Below are 27,909 nucleotides of genomic sequence, written 5' to 3'. Positions count from 1 at the left end.
GTCAAGAGTCTTCCCTTGGGACTTGAGACTCATTTCAGGAATTGAGAATCTCTCTGCTCTGCTGTCTGTGAAAACCAACATAACCACTTATCAAAGTATTTGTCACCACCCTCCCAGCAGCAGACACACAGAAACAGTGGCTGCAAACTGTCCATCCGCCACTTCAAGTGGTAGAGATCTGTTCCAATAGGTCCGTGGCACGTAAGATTACTGATCTGACTAATATGGCAGTCTGGCTCATCTTGCTTTTTGGATGTCTTTTTGCATGACACTCTGCAAAGGGCAGAAGGACATGAAGAATATTCAAGTCAGGAACTTTAAATAAAACCAATTAAATTAAAGCACAATGCACACCCCAAGTGGATCCCGTTATTTAATCGCTATAATATATGTACAAATTACAACGCCAATCATAAGAAAGCATCACCACTAGACTGATAACATAGAACTATGGCTACTACTTCACCTAGCAGTTTGTTTGCTTCTATCTGTATGAAATTTTCCCTAACTGAATTTTACTACACAGGTACCTAGGGGGTTTGGGCCCTGTAATCTTTGAATGGCAGCTGAACTCTCCATTGCATGTTTCATTTTGGTTATATTTAGAAACCTGGAGAAAAAAAACCCACTGCACCTACCCCCCCCCCCCCCCAAAAAAAAAAAACAAACCCAAAAAACAAACCAACATTGATCAGCCATAGTTCTGGCTGTGCATTTGTAAAAAGTGTGAGTACATAAATTGCATGATGAAATCTCAATGAGAGATGCAGAGCTACTTCCCGCACTTAAATCTTTTTGTCATGGCCTTAAATAACTGCAGCATTTCTCTGTGTTAAAATCCTTCCTGTGTGTTACAGAAGTAACTGCATTTATTAGTTTAGTCATCTTTGTAGTTTTTAATTACAGGACGTTTAGAGGTAAGACATTTTGCACTTGGCATGCAATTTCCGAGGATAATACCTAACAAAACGAAGGCTTACACTGACAGCATCATTGAGCCTTATCCTAAGTAGTCAAATGAGTTCAAAACCTATCATCAGTCACTGATAGGATCCACTTCTATCTGCTTTAAATCCAGCATAAAGTGCCAGTGAATTGTTAAAAGCTGAGGACAACTATTAGATTGCTTAATATAAGCCTGCAAAAGAATGGTATTATTTGGAGTGAAGTGCCATATTATTGCCATTTATAAACTATTTCCTGATTTTGGCAGTACATATTATATTCCTCTATCCTCTGAGTATCAGAGAAAAAACAAAGTGAGCAATACATTGCAGATTTTAAGATCCTGCCTTGAAGCACTGAGGTTTTCTCACAAGTCATACCAGGCTTAAGTGCTAAAACACTGCACTGATACTAAGTCATATCTCCTGGCATGAATCAGCAGCTAAATCCAGTTAATTATCACATGTGTATTTGATTAAGAATACCTCCTGGATAAGTACAGTGTGGATAGTTAGGTGCTAGAGGAACTGCTGAGGAGCACGAGGCTGGGACCAGGACACTATTCTTAATATAAGAAAACCCAGAAAAGTAGGCACTGAAGGAGTTACAGTGTGGAATAATAAACTTGTCACTGGTCATTGTCCCAGATAATTACAGACATACTGTCTGCGAGATGCAGAAGGCTAAGCATTGAAAAGACAGTGGATTAAAGTACAGTTAAGACCGTCAGATACAATAATTCTCTTCGTTACTCTGCTGCCACAGCGTTCCTGGGTCCACTCCGATCCCTGCCGTTAGGATACGTGTGGACATCGGAGCAGATGGACACGCATGGACCGGGCACAACTGAGCAGGTGGACACGCGTGGAGGGGCACATCTGAGCGCACTCTTGCAGGGCCGGAGGTTTGGTTTTTTTTTCTTGCTCGGGACGGAGGTTTCCCCCCTTATCGGACTTTATTAGCCATTACTAGCCATTTTTTAGGTTAAAAACCAAATAAACCAATAAAAAGCACGGCGGGAGGACCAGTCCCCCCAACCCCCAGCACCGCCCCGCTGCTCCTTGCCAAGCCGCTGGCCCGGAGGGGATGGAGAGAGAGGGAAGCTGGCAGCCCCCGCACCACCCCATCCTCAGCCGGGCGGACACACAGACAAATTCCGGAACCCTCTACTACGCTGCACGGCCTCGGTTTCCGAGACCCCAGGACCCCGAGCGTCCCCACCAGCCGCGGCGCGACCCCCGCCCGGGCGGTACCGGACCCCAGCGCGGGGGGTGGGACGCTGTGTCCGGGCTGACTCACTCCCCGCTCCGCCTCCTGCATCGCGCCGGCGGGGGCGGGGTCGACCGAGGCCAAGCCCCCGCCCCTCGATCCCGGCCGCCCCCCCCCTCCCGATCCTCCTCTTCACCCCCCCCCCCCCCGCTTCTCCGCCCGCCCGGCACGGACCGCAATGATTTAGAAGTTCAGGAATCCCACGTGACGTCACGGAGGGTGATGTAATGCTTCTCTAAATAGAACGTATTGTAACCGTCCCTCAGTCCAACGTGGTTCCTCCGGCCGCGCTGCCGGTCCCGTCCCCGCCGCGCCGCGCCGGGCGGTAAGTTCCTAAAAATACGGGGCTGCCCCGGGAAGGCGCCCGCCGCGGCGCGCAGCACACCCCGCAGCACACCCCGCGCTCCGCCGCACGGCACGGCACGGCGCGTCTCGGCGCGGAGCGGGGCAGCAGCGCCGGGGTGAGCAGCTGGGGAAGGGGCATCCTGCAGCCCCGGGGGCTTTTCCCTCCTTACCTCCGCCGCCGCATCTGCTCCCCGGAGGAGGCAGTGCCGGTCCTTGCCGCGCCGCTGGCGGGAGCGGGGATCCCCGCCGCGTCCCCCGTCCCCGTGGTGCCCCGCCAAGGGGGAGCGGGGAGAGGGGGAGTGCGCGACCCCTGCTTCCCGCGGAGCAGGGTGACGGGGGGCCGGGGTGCACGGCCGCCGAGCCGCTGGGGTAGCTGAGCTCCCTCCGCGCACCTCGGGGAGTTTTCGGAAGTCTCTGCGCTCCGCTTGCCGGCATGGTTTGGGGAAGCTGCCGCGGGGCGCAGACAGCACCCCGCTCCGCTCTACCCTGAACGGGACGGGCGGCTGCGGAGCTCCCGGCGGAGGGTCCGTCGTCTTCCCGCGCCCCACGGCGGGCTGGACGGCTCCCCGTCTCAGCCTGCCCCGGCGGCAGCCGGCAGTGACAGCTCGGCGGGGCGCTGCCCGGCCGCCTCCTCTCCCCGCCGCCCCTAAACTTCTGGATAAGTTTAGCGGCGGTGCCTGGGGCGCTCCAGCCATCCGGCACCCACCGGCGGCGGCCGCGGAGCGGTGCGCGGAGAGGTGCGCGGCTGCCTGCCCCCGTGCGACACCCGGGGTGCCGGGCTGCTCCCGGTCCTTACGTCATGCTGCGGGCCGGTGCGGGGCTGATGCTCCGTGTCTGATACCGTCGGGTTCGGGTCGGGTCGGGGGATTGAGGGGGGGAAGTTCTGAAAGGGTCCCCCTCTCTGCAGCCCCGCTCTCTCTTTTCAGCCCCGCTGCTCCGCTCATCGCCTCCCCCGTCCTCAGCTCCGCGCCCCCCTGCCACTATCCTCTCTTACAGGGATCTCTCTCTCCCCAGCAAAGTTTTCGGGACGCTAAGAACTTCAGGAGTATAAGGGGAATACTTGCTAAACTCTGCCTCCTCTATTATTTATGTCCAAGCATGGTGAGTGATCCTTCATCTCCAGGGCTTAATATAAGCTTTACAATCGGAAAGAGAGAGGTTGTTCAAAGATGGGGGTAGGAATAAAGGAAAATGAAATATCCATATGTTTTGGGGGTTTTTTTCTAATTTTTTTTTAAACTCCGGAGCGTTATAAGGAGTATTTTAAGGCAGCAAGATTAGGAGATTTCCATGTATTATCCGTAAGAAACAGTGCTTAGCTAGATGAAATTAAAGCTTGAACGGAAGTGTAATAATTACTGTGAAGCATCTTGCTTGGGCTTTCCTTGAGACTGTGCATTTTTCAGACAGATACTCGCCCTCTGGCTTGCACCAGCCTTTCCTTGTCGAGCCAATTGGCCAAGCAAAAGTGCGTCAAGAAACAGTGGTGAAGGAAAACTTTCTTGTAAGACACTGTCATGCAGAAATAATCCAGAAAATGGACTAAAAGAAAATTGTAAGCTGGAAGGTGAGAGCCAAGTGCGAAAGTGTAGCTTAATTTGGGGGGATTTTGCCGAAGGATGTACACTTTCTAAGGATATGGTTTATTTTCAGTAGAAAAGAGTTGAAAGTCCCCGTTCACATGGTAAATGAGGCTTCAGTATCCAAACCTGGAATTTCTTTATTAAAAAGAAAAAATGCCTAAAATCCTTATTTGTGACTCCTTAAGCTTAAGGGGAGCTGTGCAGGTCGCAAAGCACTAGGGAAAAGTGTGATTAATGATCAGTGATTAGTGATAAGTGATTAGTGGTTTTATTCAAACTGTTACCTCTGACCAGAAGCACACATCAGAGGATTAACAGCCTCTTTAGATAAATGCTCATTAGTGGAAGGGGGAAAGCAAAGATAATAGGCATGCACACAGGGACAACTTTCTAGGAAAATCATTCCTGTCTCTGGCATAATAAGCTCTATTAGCAGAAAGGCTCTTTAATTTAAAAGTTGCTTTTATCTTGTAAATCAAAGATAGATGTAGAAGTTCGCTGTGCTATTATAGCCTAAATTTTCCCATATCTACTAGATGTGGATTATCTCAGTAGTGATATTTTATTTAAAAAAAAAAACCAACAAAAAAAAAAAACACCAACAAAAAACCCTCCCAACAATTGAATCTTTAGGTAACTGAACATTCCCAAGTGCTAAAGCCCTGCATCCGAGGCATCCACTCCCACCAGGCAGAGCAGAGCCTGCTGGCAGTGAACTAGATGGCGCAGTCCTGTTCTTTTTGAGTATTTAGTCCTGGGTTATGAACTCCGCAAGTAGCAGCTTGCTAGGTGTCCTTCAACACTTCTAACAAAGTTGATTCTGTGCTGGGTTGGAGGCTAGACACTGCTACGAGTTTGTAGTCACATTTTCCACATCAGTTAATCTAGTCAGTTAAGGGCTACTGGAAAAATTAGTCTCATTTACTGAAAGAAGCGGTGAGTGAGAGAAAGAAGGAGAGAACGAGAGAGGGGCAAATAGTTACAGCCCGAGCCCCAACTCCTGATTGAACTGTTTTATGCTGTTTTAATGAAGTACAGTTCTGATGGCCTTAATTACTGAAGCCTAAAAGCTCTCAGGAGTTTTTCCCCCCCAGCTATCACTGGCGAAGTTGGGTGGGTTTTTTTGAGAGTCACTAAAAAGAAAGAACAGTTGGTGTGGTGGTTGAACAAAACAACTGGGACCCGACCGTACTCTACAGAACATGGTAAGGAGTCTATTTTTGTGATAACTAGCCAGGGATTTCTCATTACTCTTTATCATGCATGGGGTGTAGAGAACTGGTACCTGCTGGTGACCATAGATGTGGGAATGTTTCTGCTGTCCTTTAGCTCACATGGGATTTATGTTTGCATCTGTGGAGATCATCAAAGTTTCAAAACTTTAAATGAAAGACAAAATAGAAATAATGAACTTACAGCATGAAAAAGACACTGCTGTAGTCTGCTATTGTTATGCATTTAATTGGAGGCTGATAGGCGTAGGTAGAATAATGCTTAAAAGCAACAAGTTTTGTAATAGCATGTAAAAAAGGCAATAAGCTCTGTCAGCCAGTCTTGAATATCAGATGGCACTCTTCCAGGAATTAAAATTGCACTATTTTTAAAACTTTACACTTTGAAAACAGTCAGAACGCTTTCCCCCCCACCAAAATATCCATTTATAGTTCAGCTTCAATTTATCAGACTCTGCTCCTACTAATTTAACCCGGGGAATATAAATGGAAGCAAACCCCTTATATAGATTAAAAGGAAAAATAGAAGCGAGGTTGTAGCTGTCATCCTATTTGTCTTGCCATTTACCAGAACAACTTGCACAGATAAAGAGTGATAGATACTTTTTTTAAATTTGATGTTCAGTTCCTCACTTTGAGAACCTGAAATGTGCTGCAATAGTTTACATTTATCCAGTGCACTGCAGAGGACTATTCTGTAAAATCGTTTCGGTGGGAGCTGGAGTTCACTCCAGCTGAGTTGGTACAACAGAGACAATCTCACAGTGCCTTCAAAAGACAGCTTTTACGTATGAAACCTTTCAGCTTTGTGTGGGCAGAATCTCTGTGAGCTTAGTAAGTCTTGCAGAATGATCTGAGACTTGGTTATTACCTCGTAGGCTTGTGGCCCCTTTTAAAAACCAGCTTCTGTGCCCCTAATCGAGGCATGAGGATCTTCAAATATTTAAGACTTCTTGCAATACTGTTGTTGCTTTTAAAACAGTTCATTTAATCAAAGAGTTTTCCACTAATCTTTGTCATCTTTTGTCTCCAATTTCTGCCTGTTGTTAACTTTGTGGGTTTTCTATAAACCTGTTGCTTTGAGGACTTACACCTATGTTTATGTATTGTTAGCTGTCTTTCAAGATTACTTTTATTTCCAGTGGCCATCCTTCCTATAAATCCTTTACTGTGAGGATATTAACTTCTGAACAAGATTTTTGCAATAAAAGAAGACCAAAATTGTTTCTACTTGAAGCATTTAAAAATTATTATTATTAAGGACTATATGATTTATTATTGGAAAAAAATGGGAATTTTTCTCAAGGCACACAAATACTGATTTTTCTTGTAACTTGTTACAGGAAAACTCGACGCAGATGCAGTTTCTGGGATCACAGATATGTGTATAAAGCAACAGGTCTTTCAGTTCTGCTTCATAGGTCCAGGTGATTCTTTTGGTTTGGTTTGGTTATCTCATACTACCCAACTTAATAGCTATACATACATAACTGAAACAGCTTACTTAGCTTAATCTTTCCTGTGTAACCCCTCACTGCAATGACTACTTACAAGTCCTAGTGGAAATACTGGAAATTCTTTGAGATTCTGTCAGTCTCTCTCAGTACTAGTAGCAGAGCTGCTGGAACAGCTTGGTAGGTCATTGCCACTCTGCAACATCTCAAAACAATTTCTGTTGATTTGACCTCTCCCTCTTTCCACACTGCATGCTATTTAATCCCTGAAAAGAAACCAACCATGATTTCTAGGTAAATGATATATTCTGCTCTGCAAATGATGATGCTCTAGGGCTTTTAGGGTTGTTTTGCATTTTTCTGCCTTGAAAAATGATCAAAGTTGATCACAAATTTAAAGCAACAGTTTGGAATAAGTTTGGAATAGCTATGAAAACACTTTTTCCTCTTACAAAGACTTATATTACTATGCTAATTGACAATTTTTCAGGTGTCTCTGGCACAGGCAAAACAATGATCTCACTCAGACAATATCTTATCATGCTTTATTGGAACATTAGCTGTATTACAGAAGTCAGAAGTTAAGTACAGAATTTAGCTTTTGTTTAACTCCACATGTAAAACCACAATGCTGTCCTGGAAATATTCTCTCTCTTTTTTTTTTTTTTTTTTTTTTTTTTTTACACATATAATAAATTATTTAAATTGTCTTAGGTGCACATAACAAACACAAGATATCAGGCATAAAATCGTTATTGTGAAGATGCAGTGAAAAGTTTTGTTGGAGCAGATAAATTTATCTGTCTTGGTACATCCAAGGAGCTGTTCTGTTGGTTTGTGCACACATTGTTTGCTTCTGTTACAGATCAGGTTGAAGGAACAACCCTAACAAACACTTTAATATTTAAAGACCAGTATGTCTACTGGTTTTCACTAAGGTGTTATTTTAATCTGTAATTAAAAATACTGAGAATCACCATTTTTGTACTAGCCATCACATGGGAAATGAAGCTGTTATTTGCCCGTACGGAGTTTAGAAAGGGTTTGTTGCTCTGGTTTTTAGGTTTCTAGATGGTGACATCGAATGCTATTTTATAAACACAAAGAGATTTTCCAAGGATTTTGCTGAAGGCCGTAGGATTTTCAAAGTAAAACATTGAAAGCTTACAACAATTTCCTTAGCTTAGAATATGTTTTTCTTCTGGTCCTTTTCCCGTCTCTCTCTCTTTTCTTTTTTTTTTTCTTTTTTTTTTCTTTTTTTTTTTTTTTTTTTTGAGAATTTGTTCAAGAAATCTTCAACTTCAAAATAAATGCCTCAAAATGTTGTCATCAACAGTGTTTGTCTAGGTGTAGTGTTTTAATCTTGACCCTTGACAGTCTTGACACCCTTCCATGTAAAGGGATTTGAAGGTGCGGGGTGCAGCCCGGCTCAGTCAGAGAGTTCCACTCAGCAGGTGATAAAAAGGGCACCATCTCTAGAAGAAGCCAGGAAGAATGAGATTTGAACTTAACTGGGGGAAAACACTAGAAATCCTCTATTACTTTTGCCAATATCAGGAGCTCATTCTGCTTTTCTTTGGCTCTGAAAGTTTTCATTACTCTTATTACAGTACTGAGATCTCTGCTATTACTGGATCTGGGCATCGTTTGATCTCACCCTCAGCTTTCTACCCCATATGAACTCTACAAATAGTTTCTGTTGCCTTTTTGCCCTTTGCAATATTTTCTCAAATGGCTTTCTTTGCTCTTATGTCAATTCCTTTCCTTCCTGGGGGTCTTGTCTTTTGATGCCACCATGTAGTGAACGTTTCAAGGCAGTTGAAGCACTTGGTCCCAATCTCAGTATGTTTGTGTGTTTTGGAAATTTTCTGCCCAAGGACATACTGAGCTTAAAATGCCCATCCTTGGACACACTGCCTAAATTTAATATAAGTGTCTGTCAGAGAAATTTATTTAATTATGCTGATCTTTTTTTCTCATTTAGAGGAAGAAGTGGCCATTTTATGTCTTTACTTTGTGTCCTTGTGTCTTCTGTTACCCTTGCATTGCATATAAGGCAGTGTTGTTCATAGCTAGCTTTTTCTGAGCTGTTTGCAACTATTAAGAAATTAATTTTGCTTATGTGGGAAATTAACCTGACCAGCGGCTCCCAGATTTAACATAAGTTTTTTTTTTCTCCTGGCCAAATATAAGTACTCTGAGTTAATATGTGATGCTCAACACAGGGGGCTCTGTAGCACAATAAACGGGATCTGAGATTGGGTTTAGGATATGTTGTATGGAGCAGCTACGACAGTAAGTGCTGAATTGAGATGTCAGCGTATTGTACTGTTTTTCCTTGATTGTGTTTTAAATCTTTCAGTTCTGGAGTGTGGCACTGGTATGGTGATTATATGTAGGGTCACTGTCTAAGTAAGCAATGGAGCACTCCAAGATGAGGGTGATGATACTAGTAGGTCACACTGTTGTGCACTATTGCTACAAACCAACTGCCAGTAATTCTGTCATGTGTGAACTAGTTTACTTATTAGCAACAGTAAACTATTAGTTTACTATTATTATACCTCTTATTTATTTTTTAAAAACCTTAGAGTTAATAGCAATAGTTGGTTGCTAGGTGAGTTGCTTCAAATTGTGAACAATAAATCATACGTCTGTAGGTACTTGTCTGAATTGATTTTAGACTTGATTTAATCTGAGCCTGCTTTTAGTCCTGGTCAGGTCAGTGAATGAGTTTGTCACTAACTATTTTTAGGAGCCCAGCAGGAACTCAAAAGGTGACCTGACTGTGTGGTGGTAAAGAGCCTGGAATTGTGCTTGTCCAGAAACAAGCGCTGTCTGTACTAGAAATTTGGGCATGCCAATACCTCACTTATAGGAAACTTCTTTTCTTGGAATGGTAGTAAAATACAACCCAAAGAAAAAGACAATTGATTGCTTTGTTCAGGAATATATTTTACTACCTACTGTTTAGTTTTATGACTGAATGTTTTAGGAAGGAGAAGTCTTTGTTAAGGGTTTATGAGGATTTCAACCACCATATCAACTTCCTTCTTTTTGTGACTGAAAAAAAAAGCTCCTTTTGCTTAATGGGGAAGAGTGGGGCATTTGCTCATTTTTATTTTAAGGTTGAAGAGATCAGGATCAATATCTGCAGAGTCTTCCATCGTTTCCCAGAGAGTACACAACATGAGAGAAAAGGCTCTGTAGTTAAAACAAGTGAAGGTTCATTTTTTCCTCATTTCCATCTCCTTAAGTGTATCTGTATAGCACTTGAGAGTTATCTTACACCTGTTATTAAATAAGCTCAGTATATGTTTTTTGTTTTTTTTTTTTTTTACTGGCTGTGCAATGGAATAGTATTTAAAAAAGACAGCAGAGAAAAAATGATTACTGTAAAAATTAAACCACTTTCTACAATTCCTGTGCTGTTTTTTTTTTTCAATTCTTCATTGCAAATGAAGCAGTGCATAGACTCGATGATGAAAATCAGTTTAATTTGTGCAATTGCTTGTTTAGCTCAAAAAGTGTGAGAAAGCAGTATTTTAACTATTTTGATGTGAACCTTTAATAGACAAGTTTCTCTAATAACCTTCAGCGAAAGAGAGGAGGATCAAAAGAGCCGTGGGTTTTATGACTGAGTAAGGAGAATCACATTCTTGTGGGTTTAGAAAAATACCATAGTAGAGCCTAACTCACCACTCACCCCGATACAAATCTGGAGCAAGTCTATTGAAATCTGTGGAGTTACAGACTGCTACAACACTCATTGAGAAGAAAATTAGATTCACGGCGTCTATTCTGAACGTAGCCTATCAGTCGTGCACTGTGCAAATCCCATTATTAAAGTAATAGCCTGACATGTCACGTTAAGGACGGCTGTTTCCCCAAGATGAACATGTTTGTAGCTCTCCTCGTCTTTTGACGAGTTTTTAGGGGGGCAGGGGGATATTGAGAATACTTATTTTGTGCTCAATTAATATTCCTTCCGTGCACGCTCCTTCCTCTCACGCGCTTTATGTGTGGGTGCGCAGCCTGCACTCTCCATCATCTATCTGTCTGTGTCCCTTTGGCTGTGACAGTCACCACTTTGGCCTCAGGCTTGCACAACGCAGGCAAAAAGCCCACCAAGAATTTCAGCTAAACATGGCAGGATCTGATTCTGCTCCTAAATGTGATGTGTATTTTCCCTCTTGGTGCTGTTATGAGTTGGGAGTAACACCTTAGACTTCAGTTATGTTTTGTTTGTGGAGTTATGGTGGGGGGTTTTTTTGTGTGTTTTTTGTTTGCTTGTTTGGTTGGTTTTTTGTTTGTTTTTTTAAGGAGAAAGCTGGAGGGGAAAGAAGTGGAAAGAGTAGCCCTGCAGTTTTAATAAACTGAAGTGTTTGTTTGCAGCACTGAATAACAAGGCCCAAGCCACTGGAGCATCGTGCATAGTTACCAGAATGACTTACAAGTGGGAGCAAAGCCCTTCAGAAACTGGAAAAAAAAAATCTCATCACTGCCCAAGCTACTGTGTTTATTTATTTATTTATTTATTTTAATAGCAATCAACGTGGAATTTTGAATAAGAAAAACATTGTAAAGAGTGGTCAAAAGGCTGTGTCCATTGTACAACCCACACCTCCTCCAGCACTTGCTTCCAATTTTCTTTATTTGACCCAGGGTACATGGGGGCAACTCTGTAATGTTTGAAAATTGTAGACCTCCATTGACTTCTCTGAAACTGTATGGAGTGAGGGTATGGCCCACAGTTGTTTATTAATTACACACAAGAGGCAATTCCTGCACATGATCTTTTGTAGGAGGATGGAACCAAAAGGTTTTGGGCCTTTAAAAATCCAGAGGTTAATTTATAAAAAAATTAAACCCACAACTATTATTTCATTGCCAAACATTTTTAAAAAGCACTATTTATGTAGGCCCTATATAAGCACACATTGTCTTATTATTCCTTCTGCTGGCTTTGCGTTTGACTAAACCATTATTCTCAGAGTGCTGCTGTGCTGAGATCATCAGTGATGATGGTGTGAAAACAAACAAGTTTTAGCATGAGAAGTCACTATATAGTTTGACAGGGAGGTTTTCAGCACCAAAAAAAATCCACATTATTTTCATCTCTAGTCAAACCAAAATAAAAATCAGCTGGCTAGTGGGAAAAGTACATTTTTGAGAGGAGGGGAAGGCGGCTGGATGCAATTCTGCAAGGCGCAGTGTCAGCTAAAAGGAGGACCTATCTCAATCCCCATTGAAGTCAATGGGCATTGAGGGCACTCAGGGACTGGTGGCATTGTGTCCTTTTTCTCCAAAGTTTAGTAAAACTGCTGAGATGAAACTGAATTCCTCATTAATTCAAACTCCTAGTAAGTTCTTGGGAGAAAAGCTCTCTTTGTTAAAGATTGAGGTACCCTCCATCCCCTCAAAAGAGAGCTAAAAATGTATGTGCTCAAATTCTGTAGTCTTCAAGGAGTCCTTCAACATGAAGAGTGACAATGAGAGCTGATACTCTGCACATACCTTAGAGATAAAAAAATCTGCTTTGGAGAAAAACATTTCTGCCCTTCGTTACATTACACAAAATGAGGCAGATTCCTGGTTTATTCTGTTGAAAGTGATCCTCAGTGTTAATTTTAAAAAGCTTTGAAACTAGTGAACGTAGTTATGTGTAGTCAAATAGGAAGTGTATCAAACAATATGCATGTCCTTTGACCTTTTTTTGTTCCTCAAGAAAAATTATGATTGAGTTCTTTTTAACATAAACAGCTAAAGTCAATGAACCCCAGGTGAGTCAATCAACTTAATAATACCCTCAAATTTAAGGGTTCCAGATACTTTACTTCACTGCTATAATGTGGCCTTACACTTGAACCTCTTACTGGATTATTTAAATTGAGTGGAACCTTGAGGAAACACTGAAAGCATTGCTCCCTCTGTAGCAGTTAAGATCCTACATTTTGAATTTTCTCTTTCATTCTGTCTGATTCTATACAGTTTTGCTTGCCAAAAAGTATTTGGTATTCCAAAATATTAGGACAGCCTATTTCTAGGCTGTCAGTCTTCCAGTTTTCATTTTGGGGTTTTTAGTCTGTGCACAGTCAGCCAAATGCATTTCAGCAGACTGAAAGTTCTTAGGGGCAGAATAAGCACAGGAAAAGAAGTCTGAGCATTGTAATTAACACTAAATTCATTTATAATGAGGACAATAAGAGATATGATGATGACTGTCTTATCAAGCTATTAATGGAAATATAGTTCGTTGGTTTGCTGTGTTTTTTTTTTTTAAATTTGAATTTGCTGTGTTGGTTTCAGATAGCTTAAATATACTGAGGATGCCCTGCAGCCAAGTGTTGGTTTGGCATGCTGTGTACGATGAGGTGCCTGCTGTATCTCTTCTTTTGAGGCAACACCCATCTTTAGACAGAGGAAGATGTGGTGTTGGGTGTAATGCTGAGGCTCATGTTGTGTGGTGTGGGAGAATGCACTGCGTGGCATGTGGGAACGTGGTGGTGGAAGACACCTTTTGCCTTTCCCCACCAATAGAATTATCAGGCACATTGCAGGATTTTAAGAGCAAAATCAAGACTGCAATCAGGCAGATTGGTTTGTGTGGAAAGACTCTTGGGTACATAGCAAATGACAGATGGCAATAAACTTTGTAGCTCACTGCTGAGGGAGAAAAAGGCAAAAGCACGTGCTCAGTACTATGGAAAGAATAGGCCTTTGTTAAAGGCTGGTTGCAAAAGAGCAAAATAAAAATCCAGGAAGTGGTACTGCTTTTAACCTTCTATAATTCTGCAGATAGTGTTTTCCTCATATACACAGTTCCTCTTTAATAGCCATTTTCAAAACATATGCTAAAAAAAGCATCATCCTTTTGGTCTCCACATTGAAGTGCTGGTTATTTCTCCATCTAATGACCAACCTGGCTTAGAGTTGTCTGTGCTTTCAAGTATGGTGCACATGAGGTGGCTTATAAAGTGGCAAGGTCATGACAGAGCCTCTTCTCTCTTGCCAAACCCCATATTCAGCACAGAGGGGATTTCCTTGCCATTGTGCAGTGAAGGCACTTGGGCCACATGGTTTCTCTGCAGCTCCATCCAATCCTGAGTTAAATCAAATGGCAGTAGATGGGGGTAAGGTGAGAGTCCTGTGAACAGCAGTTTTGAATGGGAGCTTTCTGTCCTGTGCAACCAGACTGGTGGCTTTTTTGGAGGAAAAATGTAGTAATCAAAGACCTTCACAAGAAGAACTCGCCTAAAAAACATGGAGGCCTGGAAGCGTTCACAGTCATAGATTTCTGTGATTAGCTGCAGCCAAAATGAAAGGGGAGGAAATATGTGAAATCGTCAAAATACTCCATTTCAACATTTTTTTCAAAATGAGATATATCTCCTTTGAAAACTGACATACTAAGGAAGACAAAAGGTATTATGTCTTTCAGAAATAATAAATTTCAGAAAAGAATAAATTTCAGAAATAATAATAAATAACAATAACAATAACAATAACAATAATAATAATAATTAGGTGCTGAATGAAGTCTTTAAGGTTGATGCAAACATTTGTATGTTTATCTGCCTTTATTTGTCTGCTCTCCATTTAGGGGACTTGAGTCTCTTTACCTTACTTGTCTGTACAATTTAAGACTGTGAACGTTAGACAAAGGAAAACTCCTGGAAAGCTATGTTGGTTGAGAGTTTCAAATGGCTGGGTAGAGGCCTTTTGTTGGCAGAAATGTCAGATATCCTGACTGTTTCCTAAGATTTGGTTTGATCTGGCTGGAACAGAGAAGATGATGGTCTTCCCTTCAGGGCAGTACAGAATTGGCCGCATTAACTCATGGGATCAGAAAAAAATGGCTGAAAGAAGTAAAGTCTTTGGATGGCAACTTTGCTGAGAATAAATTTAGTAGAGGCTAACAGAAATATCTTGCAATTTTTTCAATTAAATCATCCGTACATGTTAAATTCAGAAACTGGAGTAAATGGAGAAATAGTCTTTCTTGCTTATGCTACTGGTTAAGGTTTTTAGGGTTTTTAAAAATGTATTCTTTGGGGGAATTGTTGATATCTTAAATGGAGACCTATTGCTGTGAATTATCTGGTGGAAGCTTTGTTCAAAGATTAGATTAATTTCAGTATTCAAGAATGGATTAAAAGGGAGCTGAAGAAACAATATTTCACAGGTACAAACTTTTTGCTTGCCTATGAGAAAATTAGTTTCTCAGTTTTTATCATGAGACGCATTAGGTTTTGTGAAGAAGAAATTCTTGTTTGTTCAAGTTAAGTGTGGAATTGCATTTCTTGTAGCTTTTCTTAAATCATGTGGAGCATTTAATCTCCATGTGATGGCTCTTTAACTTGTCTTTTCAAGCGTGTTTTCTGGTGGCTTGATGGTATGTAGAACATTTCCTTCCTGTACTTCAGCATTTCTAACCAAAATCGGAGTACGTTTGAAACCTTAGCTTATTCACACTTCCTAATCATAATCCCCTTGGTTTCCTTGTCAGCACCTTTTTGTGGTATTTCTCTGGACACCTCTATCTAATATCTCCAGAGGTTATTCTACAGAGTAACCTTTGACAAGATCTATTACTTACTACTTACTGCTTTTAACAAGGTGAAAGGAGGTCAGGCTCTGTAAAATGCAGGCATTATTAGAAGACTGCTGTAGAGTCTCTTGGTGGCTTGGCCATCTCTTCTGGCAGCACTGTCTGCAAATCAGTTCAGACGCCTCTTCTACTGTGCAAAGAAAATTACATTTATGACTGGATATGATTGCATGTAGATAACATAAGTCCTTGGGAAAGTGGTTACTGTGTGTGTTACAAAGCTCCAGGTTGTTTCGCAGACAGGGTCATTGCCTACTGATGTACCCACTGGAATCTGTGAGATTTTTGCTGTCAGCTTCAGTGGTAAAAGGATTTCAAGCTGCTAGTTTTTGTGTGATCCATTTAATTGCACTTCATGACCAATGTTAATGACTTTTGCCTCTGCACGGCTTGAACTGGTAGTTTGGCTACCCCTCCTGTCAGGGTTCAGGATCTTCTCAATGAGAGTTGGTGCTATTTATTTAGCCAAATTAAGATGCAAAAGCTACCTCTTTTAGATTTGAAAAACGGATGTCAAGATCGCACTTTGTCAAAAGAGTAACTGCAAGATCCTTTCGGCTGACACACAAAATCATAGAAATTAGACAAAACACATTTTCTGCCAAATTAATTAAAAAGCTGAGAAATGAGTTTGGGCAGATCACAGTGGTATCAAAAATGCAACTTAAAAAAAAAGTCTAGTCAGCTGATCTGCATGCATCCTAAAATTAAAAAAATCTTTTTAGGGACCTTTGAAGTATCTCAGTCTTAATTCTGTCAATGAAGGAGAATGATTTTTTATCCTGATTCTGTTAGTTGCTTACCACAGCTTGTTCATGATTTTTGTATTTGATGAACCTACAAAAACTGCTGGCGTACCTTTCAGATGCAAAAAGCTATAGTACAAGGGAAAAAAAGCCACTATAAGATGCTTAAAAATAAATCATGAGGATTTTTGTTCTCATCCCCCAAAACTGAAAACCAGGCTAACTTGTTGCAAACACAGCTTTCACTTTCTGTGTAGTCTGATATCAATTACTCACATGCAGCCTGTGGCTGAAGTGCTCTGTCTTGGGAGAGAACTTAAATTTGATTTACCTAATGGGAACTGATAGCCATATTATTACCATACATGTATGGCATGGGCAGATGAGGCTGAGCCCTTCACAGAAATTAGGCATGATAACTGCCTTGACAATATCTAAAGGTGGAAATGTGAAATATATGTTACCTATTTTTGCTTCATACAGAAAATGAAAAACAGAGAGAAGTAATACTTTTTTTTTTTTTTTTTTTTTTTTTGTATGCTCTCATGGAGGTTTAACTATATATTGCTAAGACAAAAAAGAAAAAAAACCCACTAACTTTCTGCAAGATGAAAAAGGAGTTTCCTTGGTGTGCTATGATTCTGGACGTTCTGTTTGTTTCCCATGTCAGCAACCTCCCAAAAATCACTAAGAAGATTCATGTAGGTGTCTCTTGTCTTATTCCTTCCTGTCAAACTCACTATTTTTCAGCAAGTCCTTTATTTTTTTTATTTTTTTTTATTTTTTTTGGGGGGGGTTTTTTTTTTGGTTGGTTTGGGTTTTTGTTTTTCTTTTGGGGTGTGGTCTTAGTGTTCTCTTTAATTTTAATTAAAATTAATTAAAATTAAATTAACCTCTTGGTTCAAACTCTTTATAGTTGAACATATAGTAATTATTTACCAAGTGAACTGGCCTTCAGCTTTGAAAACCTGAACCCTGTGGGCAAAGGAAGACAGGCAAATGTTTGCAGAGTGGTTGAGGCTGAACGCTGGAGGGTGAGACCAAGAAGTTATAAAGTGATTGGTGCACCAACACGGCAGAGCAGGAGAGGGACAAACAAATCTCTGCTAATGGAGAGTGAGAAGACTTGGGAGTTTTCTAGTCCATTTTTGGAGTGAGAAAGATGAAGATTACCTAGTGGGGCCTTTGGAGACAGGAGGTGGGGTAGAGCCAGGGACGAACTAGCTGACAGCAGGTTGAAATCTGCTCTTTCAAAGCCTTTGGGTTACGTGAAGGCTCTGAAAAACCCATGAAGTCGACCTCCCCAGGTCGAATCTATCCCTTCTAGAAACCTAAACCTTAACACAAGTTTAGTACAATGATCCTTGTATTAAGATTTGTGATTTTTAAATACCAGCTACAGAAATAAGGTGTGACCAGAATAGAAAGAAATTACTTTCCTCTTTCTACCCTGTTATGACTATGATACAATAACTCACAGTTGATGAATCTCATTTACATTCTGTCAGAGAAGCTTGTATTGTGCTGCTTTGTTTGTTTTATTTCCCCCCCCCCAAAATCCCTAATGCTCATCTGTGTAAAACCTTGCACTGACTTAAAGGGGAATTCCACCTAAAAATAACAAAAAGAAAGATGCAGAGCTTGTAGTTTGGGAGAAAAAATGGTGGTGCTGTCTCCTTCTCACTCTTCACATCTGCTGTTTTCCTTCAGTTTACTCAAGATTTTCAACTAGTGTTAGAAACATTGTATGTCCCATTCTTGTTGCATTAATGTGATCAGGCAGGTTTGCAAGGATTTTACTATTTGCCTCAGATGAGACAGAAGGCTCTGCATGATACCCAAACTATAATTTAAAATGAAACTCCTGATTGGCAGTTCCCTCTGCCAAGTTCTAGGTGGCACTGAGCTACGTGTCCAGCCCTGAGTTTGTTTAGATGTAGAAAACTGTGAAGCTGTAAATACAGAGAGAGAGAATACTTGGAGTAATAAATAAAAGTCAAAAAAGTTTAGAGGTGTCCAAAGGAGAAGGAAAAGGCCCAGTGGTTCCTTGTGGGTGTGGTGACTGAGTAGATGAATTCCCTTGACTGGTAACTTGTTCGTGCATAGCCTGATTGGAAGAATTCAGTTCAATTTCAATGCATTTTAGATTTTCTATAAGGTACCTGTGTGAGGGTCAGCTTTATGTGGGTGAGATTATAATTTAAAATACATTAGCATCTAAGAAGCTCACAGCTCACCACCTCACCTCCACAGGTACCTATGATGTGACCAAGCAAAAAAAAGTAGCAACAGGGCTTTCTGTCCAAAATCTTTGCTTTCATTGTAGCAAGCTTCCAGCTTGGAAAGAAGAGGTCTGCTTGGCCTTGTTGGAAGCTTGCTTGTCACTGTGGGTGTGGGGTTTTTTGGGTGCTGATAGACCACACACTCCTTTTGCATCAGCTGGAGAAGAAACTTGGGACCTACTGGGAGATGAGGCTCTTCATCAAGAGTTAGGGTTGTGTTAGCTCTTCCCACTCATTTGACTCCTGCTGAGAAGGATGCACCTGGTACCTGCTGGATGGGGGGGAAGGAAAAGGCTCTGCCTTTTCCTGTAATGTTCTTGGTAAGTGATCTGGTTGGGCTCCATGCCTGAGGGCAGTCTGTGACAATGTATATCAGGGAATTCCCCCCAAATCTAGGGTCACCAAAATTGTGTCTAAACATAGCGTACTACAGTGTTTCTAAAAGGAAACATCATCTTACCAGAACAGAAGGGGCACTTGTAGGTTTCTGGAGCTGCTCAGTGGTGGCAGAGGTTGTGGTAGGTGGGTGAATATTCCTCCCCCTTGAGCTGGGCCTGGTTTGGAAGATGGTGTTTTCCTTTCTGTCAGGCCATGCTCACCATGAGAGCAGCTCTGAGCTCCTAGGAGCAGCCTCTTCTGGTGGCCTCCTGTGCTCTGGCTCTTCAGGCAGCTGAAAATCATTCAAAGGAAACAGCCCCAGGTGACTTGGAAGAGGGGTAAAAGTGCGGAAATGTTGTATTTCCCAATCAGTGATAGGCTCAGCTCCTCCCACATCTCCAGGATAAAGTTCGTTTGTCATAAGATAAGGTAGGTTTTCTTATAATGAAGAGAATATTTCAAAACAACTTTGGCTTTAATTTCAAAGCAAAAGGAAAATGTGAGTTCAGATCAATCAGTAAGTCAGTGGAGGTGTTTTGTGTCAGAAGACAAGTTATTTTCTGGATGTAAACATTGTTACACTATTTACTATATAATACTCTTGTTTATAGTTTAATTTTTTTTCCCTTTTAGAACAAATTTACTTTCAAGATGATTAAGTGATTGTATTGTTTTTACATTCTCTTTACCTGGTTGTGTAGTGATTGTGATTTCTTATAGAATAAATTATTCAGGTTAGGTGATTCTCCTGTGCCAGCTGGATAAAAAAATCCTGCAGTAAATTAGAATGGTATTAAATCAGATTGTTGCTGTTTCTGCTGTTGTGCTGGGACTCTGCTCTAAGATGCTTGTCATTTCTGCATTTCCAAAGGCTTGGAAAAATACTCTCATGAAATACTAAACATAGTGGGTAATGAAGGCTAAAATTTATTATACTAATCACATCAATTGGAAAATGATCTTCACTCAGCAACTCTTTTACCAGCAAATTAAGACAGCAAGTGAATATGTTGGTGTAAGGGATTGGGTTTACTTTCTAGCAGTGTCTAATGGGCTCTAGCTCTGTTTTCTGCCTCAGGCCAATATGCATGCATCTTGTCTTTCTGTGAGAGCTTTAGTTCTCAGTTATGTGGTTTGTGTAAAAAAAAAAAAAAAAGAAAAAAAAAAAGTATGTGTTGTAATTGTTGCAGTCTATCCAGTGAAGTCTGGGTTTGTGGTCTTTGCTAGCTAAGCTAAGAGTGGCTGCAGGCTGCCATCTGTCTCCACTTCAGTAGTGGCTCTTCACAACCCCAAGCATAGTTTTTTTGCTACCGTTTACAGGTTTACTTTGGTGAAAGTTTGAAAACTTAGAGGAACCTACAACCTTCTTTTCTAAATGGTCATAAGGAAAAAAATCACAGCACTTGGAAGCAAAATACTGCTCCTTGCCCTGGCTAGTGTGCTTTTACTTCATGCTGGATGACTTCCCCTCCTCTTCTTCCCCCGGTTAGACCCAAAGATGCTCAGTTTAGCGTAATTCAGCCCTAAATTGCGGGTGCGTGGCCACCTCCCTGCACCCAGTGGCCAGCAGAGGCTGCTGCCAGCCCGTGCCTGGCGACGGGGCTGGGCTGGGCTGGAGGTGGAGGGGGGGGTGTGGAGTATTTTGCTCCTGTGTCCATTTTACATTTCTCCTGTCTTACCCTTTCTGCAGCAGTGTTTGTTCTAAAGAAAAATCTTTAATCTCTCGGTTTGTTTCAGATATGTAAGTGTGAAATAACTCAAGAGACTCTAAGACAGGCGTCTGTAAATCTCTCTGTGAAGAGCAGGGGAGCTACCCAGGGAAGAGAGGATTTGCAAAATCAGGATTAGAAGGCAATGAATTACTGTGTTTCTGCCATGGGGCGTTAAAAACACTCAATACGTAAACAGGGATCCTAATATTTTTGTGATAGTACCTTGCTCTTAAAAAAATAACAAACAGAGCATGGTGGTAGGTGTCTGGTAGGTGTCAGTTTTGTATCAAGGAACAAAAGCTTGCTTTTTTTTTTTTTTTTTTTTTTTTTTTTTTTTTTTTCCTCCAGGAGTTTAATCAGCAAGATGTAGATCTTGGGCTTGTTCTCTCACCACAGTACTAAATAATTCCTAAATCTTGAGGAGATGCTTCACAAATTCTGCTGACTATCAGTGTAAGGCTTCACATTCAACATTGATTTATTTAAGTATAGGTCTTGTGCCTTTTGAGAGCATACCATCTGCTTAAATCGTGTTTACTGTATGGAAGAAGTCAGCGTTTTACTGGTGAATTATAGAAAAACGATAGCCGGGCTTACTCTTTAAGTGACACCTGTTTAGGAGTAATTGGTTAATTGCTACTTGGAGGCTGATTCTTGTGTTCTTCAAATGAATAGGTTTAGTTAATGTCACGTACTAATTTACTGAATAGGTACTCACTCTAATGCAACAAGAACAACTTGTAATTACCTGCTGCAGTTACTCCAGTTTGCTTGCAGGGTTCAGCTGTGGAGGAGAGGGAGGGAGAACTACGTGGGATAGAGAGGAGGTCAGATTCAGCAGTGGTGTAAAGTCATGTTATTCATTCACATAAAGAGATTGGAGCTTGTAAAGCAACCACCCACTTGCTTGGTGTTGGAAGCCTTTCTCCAAGGGAGCTCTGGTGAGGTACAGTCCTGGCTTTCTGCAAAGAGAGTTTGCTGGTGTCAGCCTGTGACTACAGTGCTGGAATTTGCATTATTGCTGTTCTCAAGTGTGTAACATCTATGTATTAGTCTACATATTATATTACAATTCTAACAGCAGGCTCATGCTGAAATTTACTGAAAACTTTTCCTAGTGTGACAAGGGGCGTTTAATTTTTTTGGTGAAGAAATTCTTCATATTTCAATACTATGCCCAGTTTCAAAATGAAAGAGTATCCGACATTCTAGTAGATTATGTATAGATGTGTATGTACTTTTAGTAATGTTATTAATGCTAATGTGTTTAGTATACATGGAAACATGATAATTCTGAATGCAAGACTTCAATATGAAGCCAAGCACATGACTGAAAACTGTAGGTACTGGTTGGGTGTGCACCACTCTCGCTGTGGTCAGCGGGAGGTGCTCAGTTTGTGAACGGTGTTTGCTTCAGACCTACATGCTGCTGCTGTAGGCCAGGTTTCTGTCTATGGGAAACTTTATGCAATGGTAGTGTGTGGCTTTATTGGTGAATATTTATTTGCTCTACATAGTTTTTTTTGGTTTTTTTCACAGCATGTACTACCATATACACTGGCAACACAGGCACTGTGTAGTGATATCTCTGGGTTTAGTGCAGAACCCTTAACACATGTAAGACACTTTATCTTTTCATGTGCATTGCTAGAATAAGTAGTCACTTTATTATAGGAAATAGATTTGTTTACATATGAAAGTATGTAAACAAATGTATGCCAATAAGTACACTATAAACAAATACATAGAGAGCAGTACACACATGAGAGTAAGGACTGCAGTACTTGGCTCTGATTTCCCAGTTGCTAGCTGTTAGGGCTATGATGGTAACACATTTCATTACAACAGGGACAACTGTGAGAGAAAACATTTTGTTTTATAGCTCTCCCCTTATATACAAATCATACTACTGGGGAACAGGAAAGAGACTTCTGCTGTGAAGAGGCAATGGCCACTACAGAGCATGTGAATATTTCGTGTACACCGTTCTGGGTATTAACATGAGTAGGCACCATGTTGCTATTAGAAGGTATTTCTAGTGAGATAACTATTTACAGGAGTACTCCAGCTTTGGCTATCATTAAATCCAGGTGCACACAAACTGTATGCATCAGCTGTAATCACTTGGGTGATCTCACCAGTGGGTTTGGAGGTTTTTTATTTATCTGGGGCAGATTGGGTTGTTGCTCACTTATGACTGGTGACCAGCTTAGGAGTGAACTGCTAGGATTGCTCTAGTCATCTTAGCTGCTAGATCCTTCCCAATTTGACATACCCATTTTTCTGTTTGTTTTAAATGTGTCTGCTAGGCATTACAAACACAAGTCTGTGGGTGGCTTGCTTTGTTCTGGGCCTCCCTCTTCATGTTTTTGCTCTGCCTGCTCCTCATGCTTGTCATGCCTTGGAGCTGGTATCTCACGGCTTCCTTTGCTTGTTTTCACTATTTGGGCTTTGACTTCCAGGCTCCTCGCCACCTCCACCCCACTGCACATTGCTGGGCACATCACTGATGCATATCAAATCTGGAACGATGGTCAAACACTCTATCCACTTGTGTCAGGGTGTTTCTTGGAGGTTTAGGATTTCTTAGGGTTTAGCTTTGAGTCTCCATGTCCAAAGCAGGAAGTCGCATGGCTTTTCCATTCAGCTTACTGGTTTTCAGCCTCCTGCTCTGCTTGTGTTTAGGAATAACTGAAGGTAGTTCTTACAGTCCCAAAATGCCTCTTCTCTGATGTCTTCTTCTACAATGAGACCAATGTTAAGACGTGAGTATCTTCTTATGTCTGGTCCAATTTACAGCGGGCAATGCTGGTGCCCTTGGTGCTTATATTTGGTAGCCAATAGACGTGGCAATGTGCCAGACCTACTTTTATCACCATAAACAAAGATGCCCTGGATAAATGTTGGTAGTCTTGCCTCAGCTGGTGCTAATAGATTTTTACCTCCTTGTTGAGCCTTTCTCCTCAACATTTTTTAATTGATGTACATCCTCTGATTTGGTTTGTTTTCCTCTTCTTTTTTTTTGTCAAGGCAGCTGACCTAGACTTTGATAGTTTCTGCAGGTGTAGTGCTTTTTTGCAGGGTTGCTGGATTCAATGACTCTTCTAAAACATGGAAACCTCTGCATTTTGGCCTGTTTTTGCTTGATATTTCCTTATTGTCTAGGTGTTCTTGTCTTTGAAACTTAACCTATGTGTTCAGTCAGAACACTGCATGACCCACAGTGACTGTTCATCCTCAGGATATTAGAGGAAGGGGTTGTGGTGTAGTATTGCATACAAATCAGTGTCTTGCTCCGCCTGTTGCCCAGTGGTGGATGGTACTCCTGTGAGTCATCTACTATAAATGCCAAATGATAGCATCTTTTGCTTCATGATGTTCTCATTGGCAGAGTCGTGCATCACCAGCACTTGGTCACATTTCTCCTGTCTAATATTGCTGCTCATCACAATTGCAGTGATCGTGTTGCAGCTGCCTCCATAACCCAGCTGGACCCTAGCTAGTTGTTTGATCCAGTGGCACAGTTGCAGATATAGCTTCTAGTTTCCTTGCATAGCATTTGTACTTGGGCAATCTTTGCTTAAGTTACATTCCATATATTCTTCTCCTACAGGAAATTCTTTTCTCAATCACTGCTTGTACAACTACACAAACTACTCACCCTCCCTTGCTGGGTTTACCGCAGCATTAGTATATAAAGCAGTTTTGCTTCCCACAGTTGTCCGTAGTATTTGCTTTTTTTTTTTTTTTTTTTTTTTTTTTTTTTTTTTTTTTTTTTCTTTCAGGCTTTCCTGATGCTTTCCAGATCCTGTGCACAGGATCAGGGTGCCAGCAACCTCAGTCTTTGTTCTGCCCTCTAAATTCTTCAAACGTGTCTTTATGTACTTAATCTTCAATAGAACTTATCATTGTTTTGATCCTTTCCCTGTGTAATTCAGCTCCCTGTGTTGTTTGCCGATATTTACCCTGGGTTAAATTTGTTTCCTTCTATTGATTGTTCTACAAATGCTCTTGCCCTAAATAATGACTTTTGTCTCTCTAGACTAGAAGTGGATGGCTATATTCCAAGTTCCCTAACTCAAGCATACATTTGTTCTTTATGATATCAGGTTGATTTTTTTTTTCCCCCCTGCAGTATCATTTTTTTTAAGTCACAGAACTCACTGTACACCATTTATCACTTTTCCCAATATTTCCAGCATTTTCAACATAATTTTCTCATTTAGTTTTTGTCCATTTCTTCCCTATATATTCTTCAATATGATGCCAGGAGAATGATGGAACAGCAAAATAGTAAAGCTTGTAAAAATTTGCACAAGTTCAGGTCTTGCTCCCATGACTGTGCAACGCATTTTGTCTGAAAATCTGACTGTTGTGGTAGTCTGAATCTCGTCCATGTTGCCAGTACTTTCTGTTTCTAGAAGACACCTCTGTCTTTGTTTTTAACTCTCTCCACTAGGCTGGTTGCTACCATGCTTTTCATGTGATGGGTGCTGGTTGTTAATGCTAGAAGATTCTGTTTCAGGACTTAAACTTTTTAAGAACAAACCCATAGCTGTCTACTTTTGTCACTGCAGGATGCAGCAATACCTCTTTAACTTTCTAAACCCATGGGCACTTTTAGTAAAGTCAGTGGGAATCAACTACTCTTCATCTCCTGGCCTACAGGTGTTTTGGGGCACCCTGAATACCCGGTATACTCTGGAGGGGTGGTCTGGTGCAGGGATGCTCTTGTGATTTAGCAGTCCCGGGTCTGCATGACCTCTGGTGAATGCTGCTGATCCAGACCTGGCTTCAGCAGAGCTACTCGAGTGTCTTTGGACTGTTTTTCCTGGTGCCCTGAGTCCCACAGGGGTAAATTTGATATGGTACAGACTAGTTTGGTTGGTCTTATGAGAACAGCTCGAGCAGGACTGCGGTGTTTGAACCACCATCCTGACCTCAACACTCTGCTAGAGCCTCACAAGCTCTGTGTAGCACCAGGTACAGTGTTTCTCTGCCAGTAGCACAGTTAATGCACTGGATCTGGTTAAACTACCCATGGAAAATTGAGAGCCTAGAGTGCTTGTGTCTCCTGAAACTTAAGCAATTGGGTGCTTTGATGAATTGGGGCACTAATGGTTACTCAAGGTGCAAACCAATGGGGAACTGGAATACAGAGTCATGGGACTTTAGTGAGAACATTGAGAAAACAAAGAATCACACAATGATAGAATCATAGAATGGTTTGGGTTGAACCATTCTATAATAGTAGTAAGCAAGTAACCAGCTTTGAAGTTGATTTAGAGAAGCAGGTGTGCCAATTCTGCAACCCTTTCTCATTTATTTACCTTGGGAAGACCAAAAATACCACTATTCCTGTCTTTCCTGCAAACTTCTCCTGCCTTAAATTTTTAACTTCAAAGCCTGTCGTATTTTTATCTGTTTTGAACACAGAGCTTCATGCCCAATCATCTGTTGCTTTAATTTATTCTGATACTGATGCCATCTCTCACCTGACATCCCTTTGCTCATGTGCCTTATCTGTAGAACAGAGATAACACCACCTCCATACCTTCTGATGTTGAAAGTTTATGTATGCTAAGCTCTTTGCAAGCAAAAAGTTGTTGCTGTTGTTGTTGTTATTACTATTATTTTTTATAGCATTGTTTTACTGTGGATCTCCTAAAAGTTTTAACTTTTCTTCGTTATTTCCAAGCTTGCATTTATTTCCTGCATTTGCCAGATCCTGAGACTCATTCCAGATTCAGAGCCAATAGTGTGATTGCTGTAAGTCAGAACTTGCTTGGAAAGAGGATTTCTTCCATATTGGCCTTCACTCTTTCGTGGCATTGAACACTTGGAAGGTCTTGGCCCCTTTTCTGAGCACTGTTTCAAATACATTCATGCCAAAGGAGGAAAAGTAGTTGGCTAAAAACAAGTGATCATAGTATCTTTTTTTAAAACTAATTATGCTAATATTCCTTGAGGGACTTCTCTTTGCATTGCTCTGTAACTTAATTTAAAAAAAAAAAAAAATTGGTTCAAAAGCTCTCTCTCAGTGTTTATAGAGGGCTGGTAGTTTGCTTATAATTAATTTATCTTGGTTTTGTATGTGTACCAGAAGGCAATCAGTATTTTTATAAATTAAAGACAAATGAGGAAAATGCAAATATTCCCTTGTTCTGGAGTGATATCTTTCCAGGGAGAAACCAGGCCAGGAATGGTTTTCAAACTTCTAAATCTGTTTTATGTGGTGTATAAGAGATCGCTGTCATCACCCAGATGCAGGAAATACCAGTGCTGGGCTTAAGGGGGGACAAAATAAACTTGACAATGGACTGCAAAGAAAAATAAACAATCAGCCAGCCATTTTTATAGCTTGTTGGGTTTTTGGTTTTTTTTTTTGGTTTTTTTTTTTTTTTTTTTTTTGCATGCTTTAACAGTAACATTCACCTCCATTTACCAGAGTACTGTGGAACATCTGTATCAAGCCTTAAACTTGCTTGACCTTAGTTTAGGTTCAAGGTTCAATATATTCCATGTGCATGGATGATTTTACAAATCCACAAGAGCTCTGATTTTATGCAAACCTTTTTCCCTGTCTTAGATTTGGCCTCCTTCTGGCTAAATAAATCCAAGGACAACTTTCTCTCTCTGTCTTCTTTCTCAGAAGATTGCTGCAGGGGTGCCCTTGGGGCTTGCAGGGTGCTACCCAGCTTAGGAATGGAGAAGGAAGGTTGCCTTAGAGGATGAAGTCAACCTACCCTAACAACTGCCCAGGATGGAGGGTATTATAATTTGAAGAATTAAATTTAAAGGCTTCCTTTTGATGAATCTTCCAAACCAAATGGTTTATAATTTGTACAATTTTAAAATCTTCTTACCATGATTTTTTTCTGACCAGATGCAGGCATGTGTCTGGTGTCTCAGCTAATCCTTCAGGCTTCTTTCAAATCTGGTAGAGAGAAATGGGCAATTCTAGCTCTCTTCAGAATATGGATGCCTACATCAAGTGAATTGTGTTCGTGTGCTCCTTTCTCTCCATTGGCTGTGGACGAAGTCTGTGATGATTGACACAGATGGGGATGCTGAGGATGTTTCAAGTCAAGTTGCTCATGTTGTGCTGTACAACACAGAAGCCTCCCATGTTAGTTTGAGTGCCCAGATTTCTATCTGGAAGGGGCATATCCACGTCAGCAAAGTTTTGCCTCACTAAAAGACATGGCTGATTATCTTAAGAGCAATGTTGTGCTAATATTACTCCCATGATGTGGGGTTGTATCTCTGCCCAGCTCTGCATTGTGGTGTCTGTTAGAACCCTCAGAACCAGCTCAGGGATTGTGTGACACAGCAGAGTTGTACCATTAACC

The 27,909-nt window shown here is 41.2% G+C and overlaps 2 protein-coding genes across 6 annotated transcripts in view; one reads left to right on the top strand and one right to left on the bottom strand.

The window, feature by feature from the left end:
- Positions 1 to 670: 670 nt before the first annotated feature.
- Positions 671 to 3,381, bottom strand: LOC139792383 (uncharacterized). The gene is made up of 2 exons (XM_071735612.1): positions 2,389 to 3,381; positions 671 to 1,733 (listed from the first exon to the last, which is right to left on the bottom strand). The coding sequence occupies exon 1, from the start codon at positions 3,252 to 3,254 to the stop codon at positions 2,406 to 2,408; it is 849 nt and encodes a 282-aa protein (XP_071591713.1). The 5' UTR covers positions 3,255 to 3,381; the 3' UTR covers positions 671 to 1,733; positions 2,389 to 2,405.
- Positions 2,462 to 27,909, top strand: part of CREB5 (cAMP responsive element binding protein 5) — a 259,619-nt gene continuing 234,171 nt past the window's right edge. For 2 of the 5 annotated variants that reach the window (XM_071735597.1, XM_071735594.1), the window contains exons 1-2: positions 2,462 to 2,539; positions 3,574 to 3,660. In XM_071735597.1, the coding sequence (XP_071591698.1) occupies positions 3,658 to 3,660 (3 nt within the window). In that variant the 5' untranslated portion in view covers positions 2,462 to 2,539; positions 3,574 to 3,657. Of the gene's footprint in view, positions 2,540 to 2,573; positions 2,676 to 3,485; positions 3,661 to 27,909 lie in introns of those variants that run through there. The other 3 variants (XM_071735593.1, XM_071735595.1, XM_071735596.1) reach the window with 3 other exon arrangements.

This window comes from Heliangelus exortis, chromosome 2 (genome assembly GCF_036169615.1).
Source record: "Heliangelus exortis chromosome 2, bHelExo1.hap1, whole genome shotgun sequence".
Classification (NCBI taxonomy): Eukaryota; Metazoa; Chordata; class Aves; order Apodiformes; family Trochilidae; genus Heliangelus; species Heliangelus exortis.
The sequence above is the reverse complement of the archived record's forward strand: the minus strand, read 5'-3'. Positions and strand labels throughout refer to the sequence as shown.

What these genes read in the sequence shown, in the direction of transcription:
- LOC139792383 (XM_071735612.1), bottom strand. Translation starts at nt 3,254, where the DNA reads ATGGCTGGAGCGCCCCAGGCACCGCCGCTAAACTTATCCAGAAGTTTA.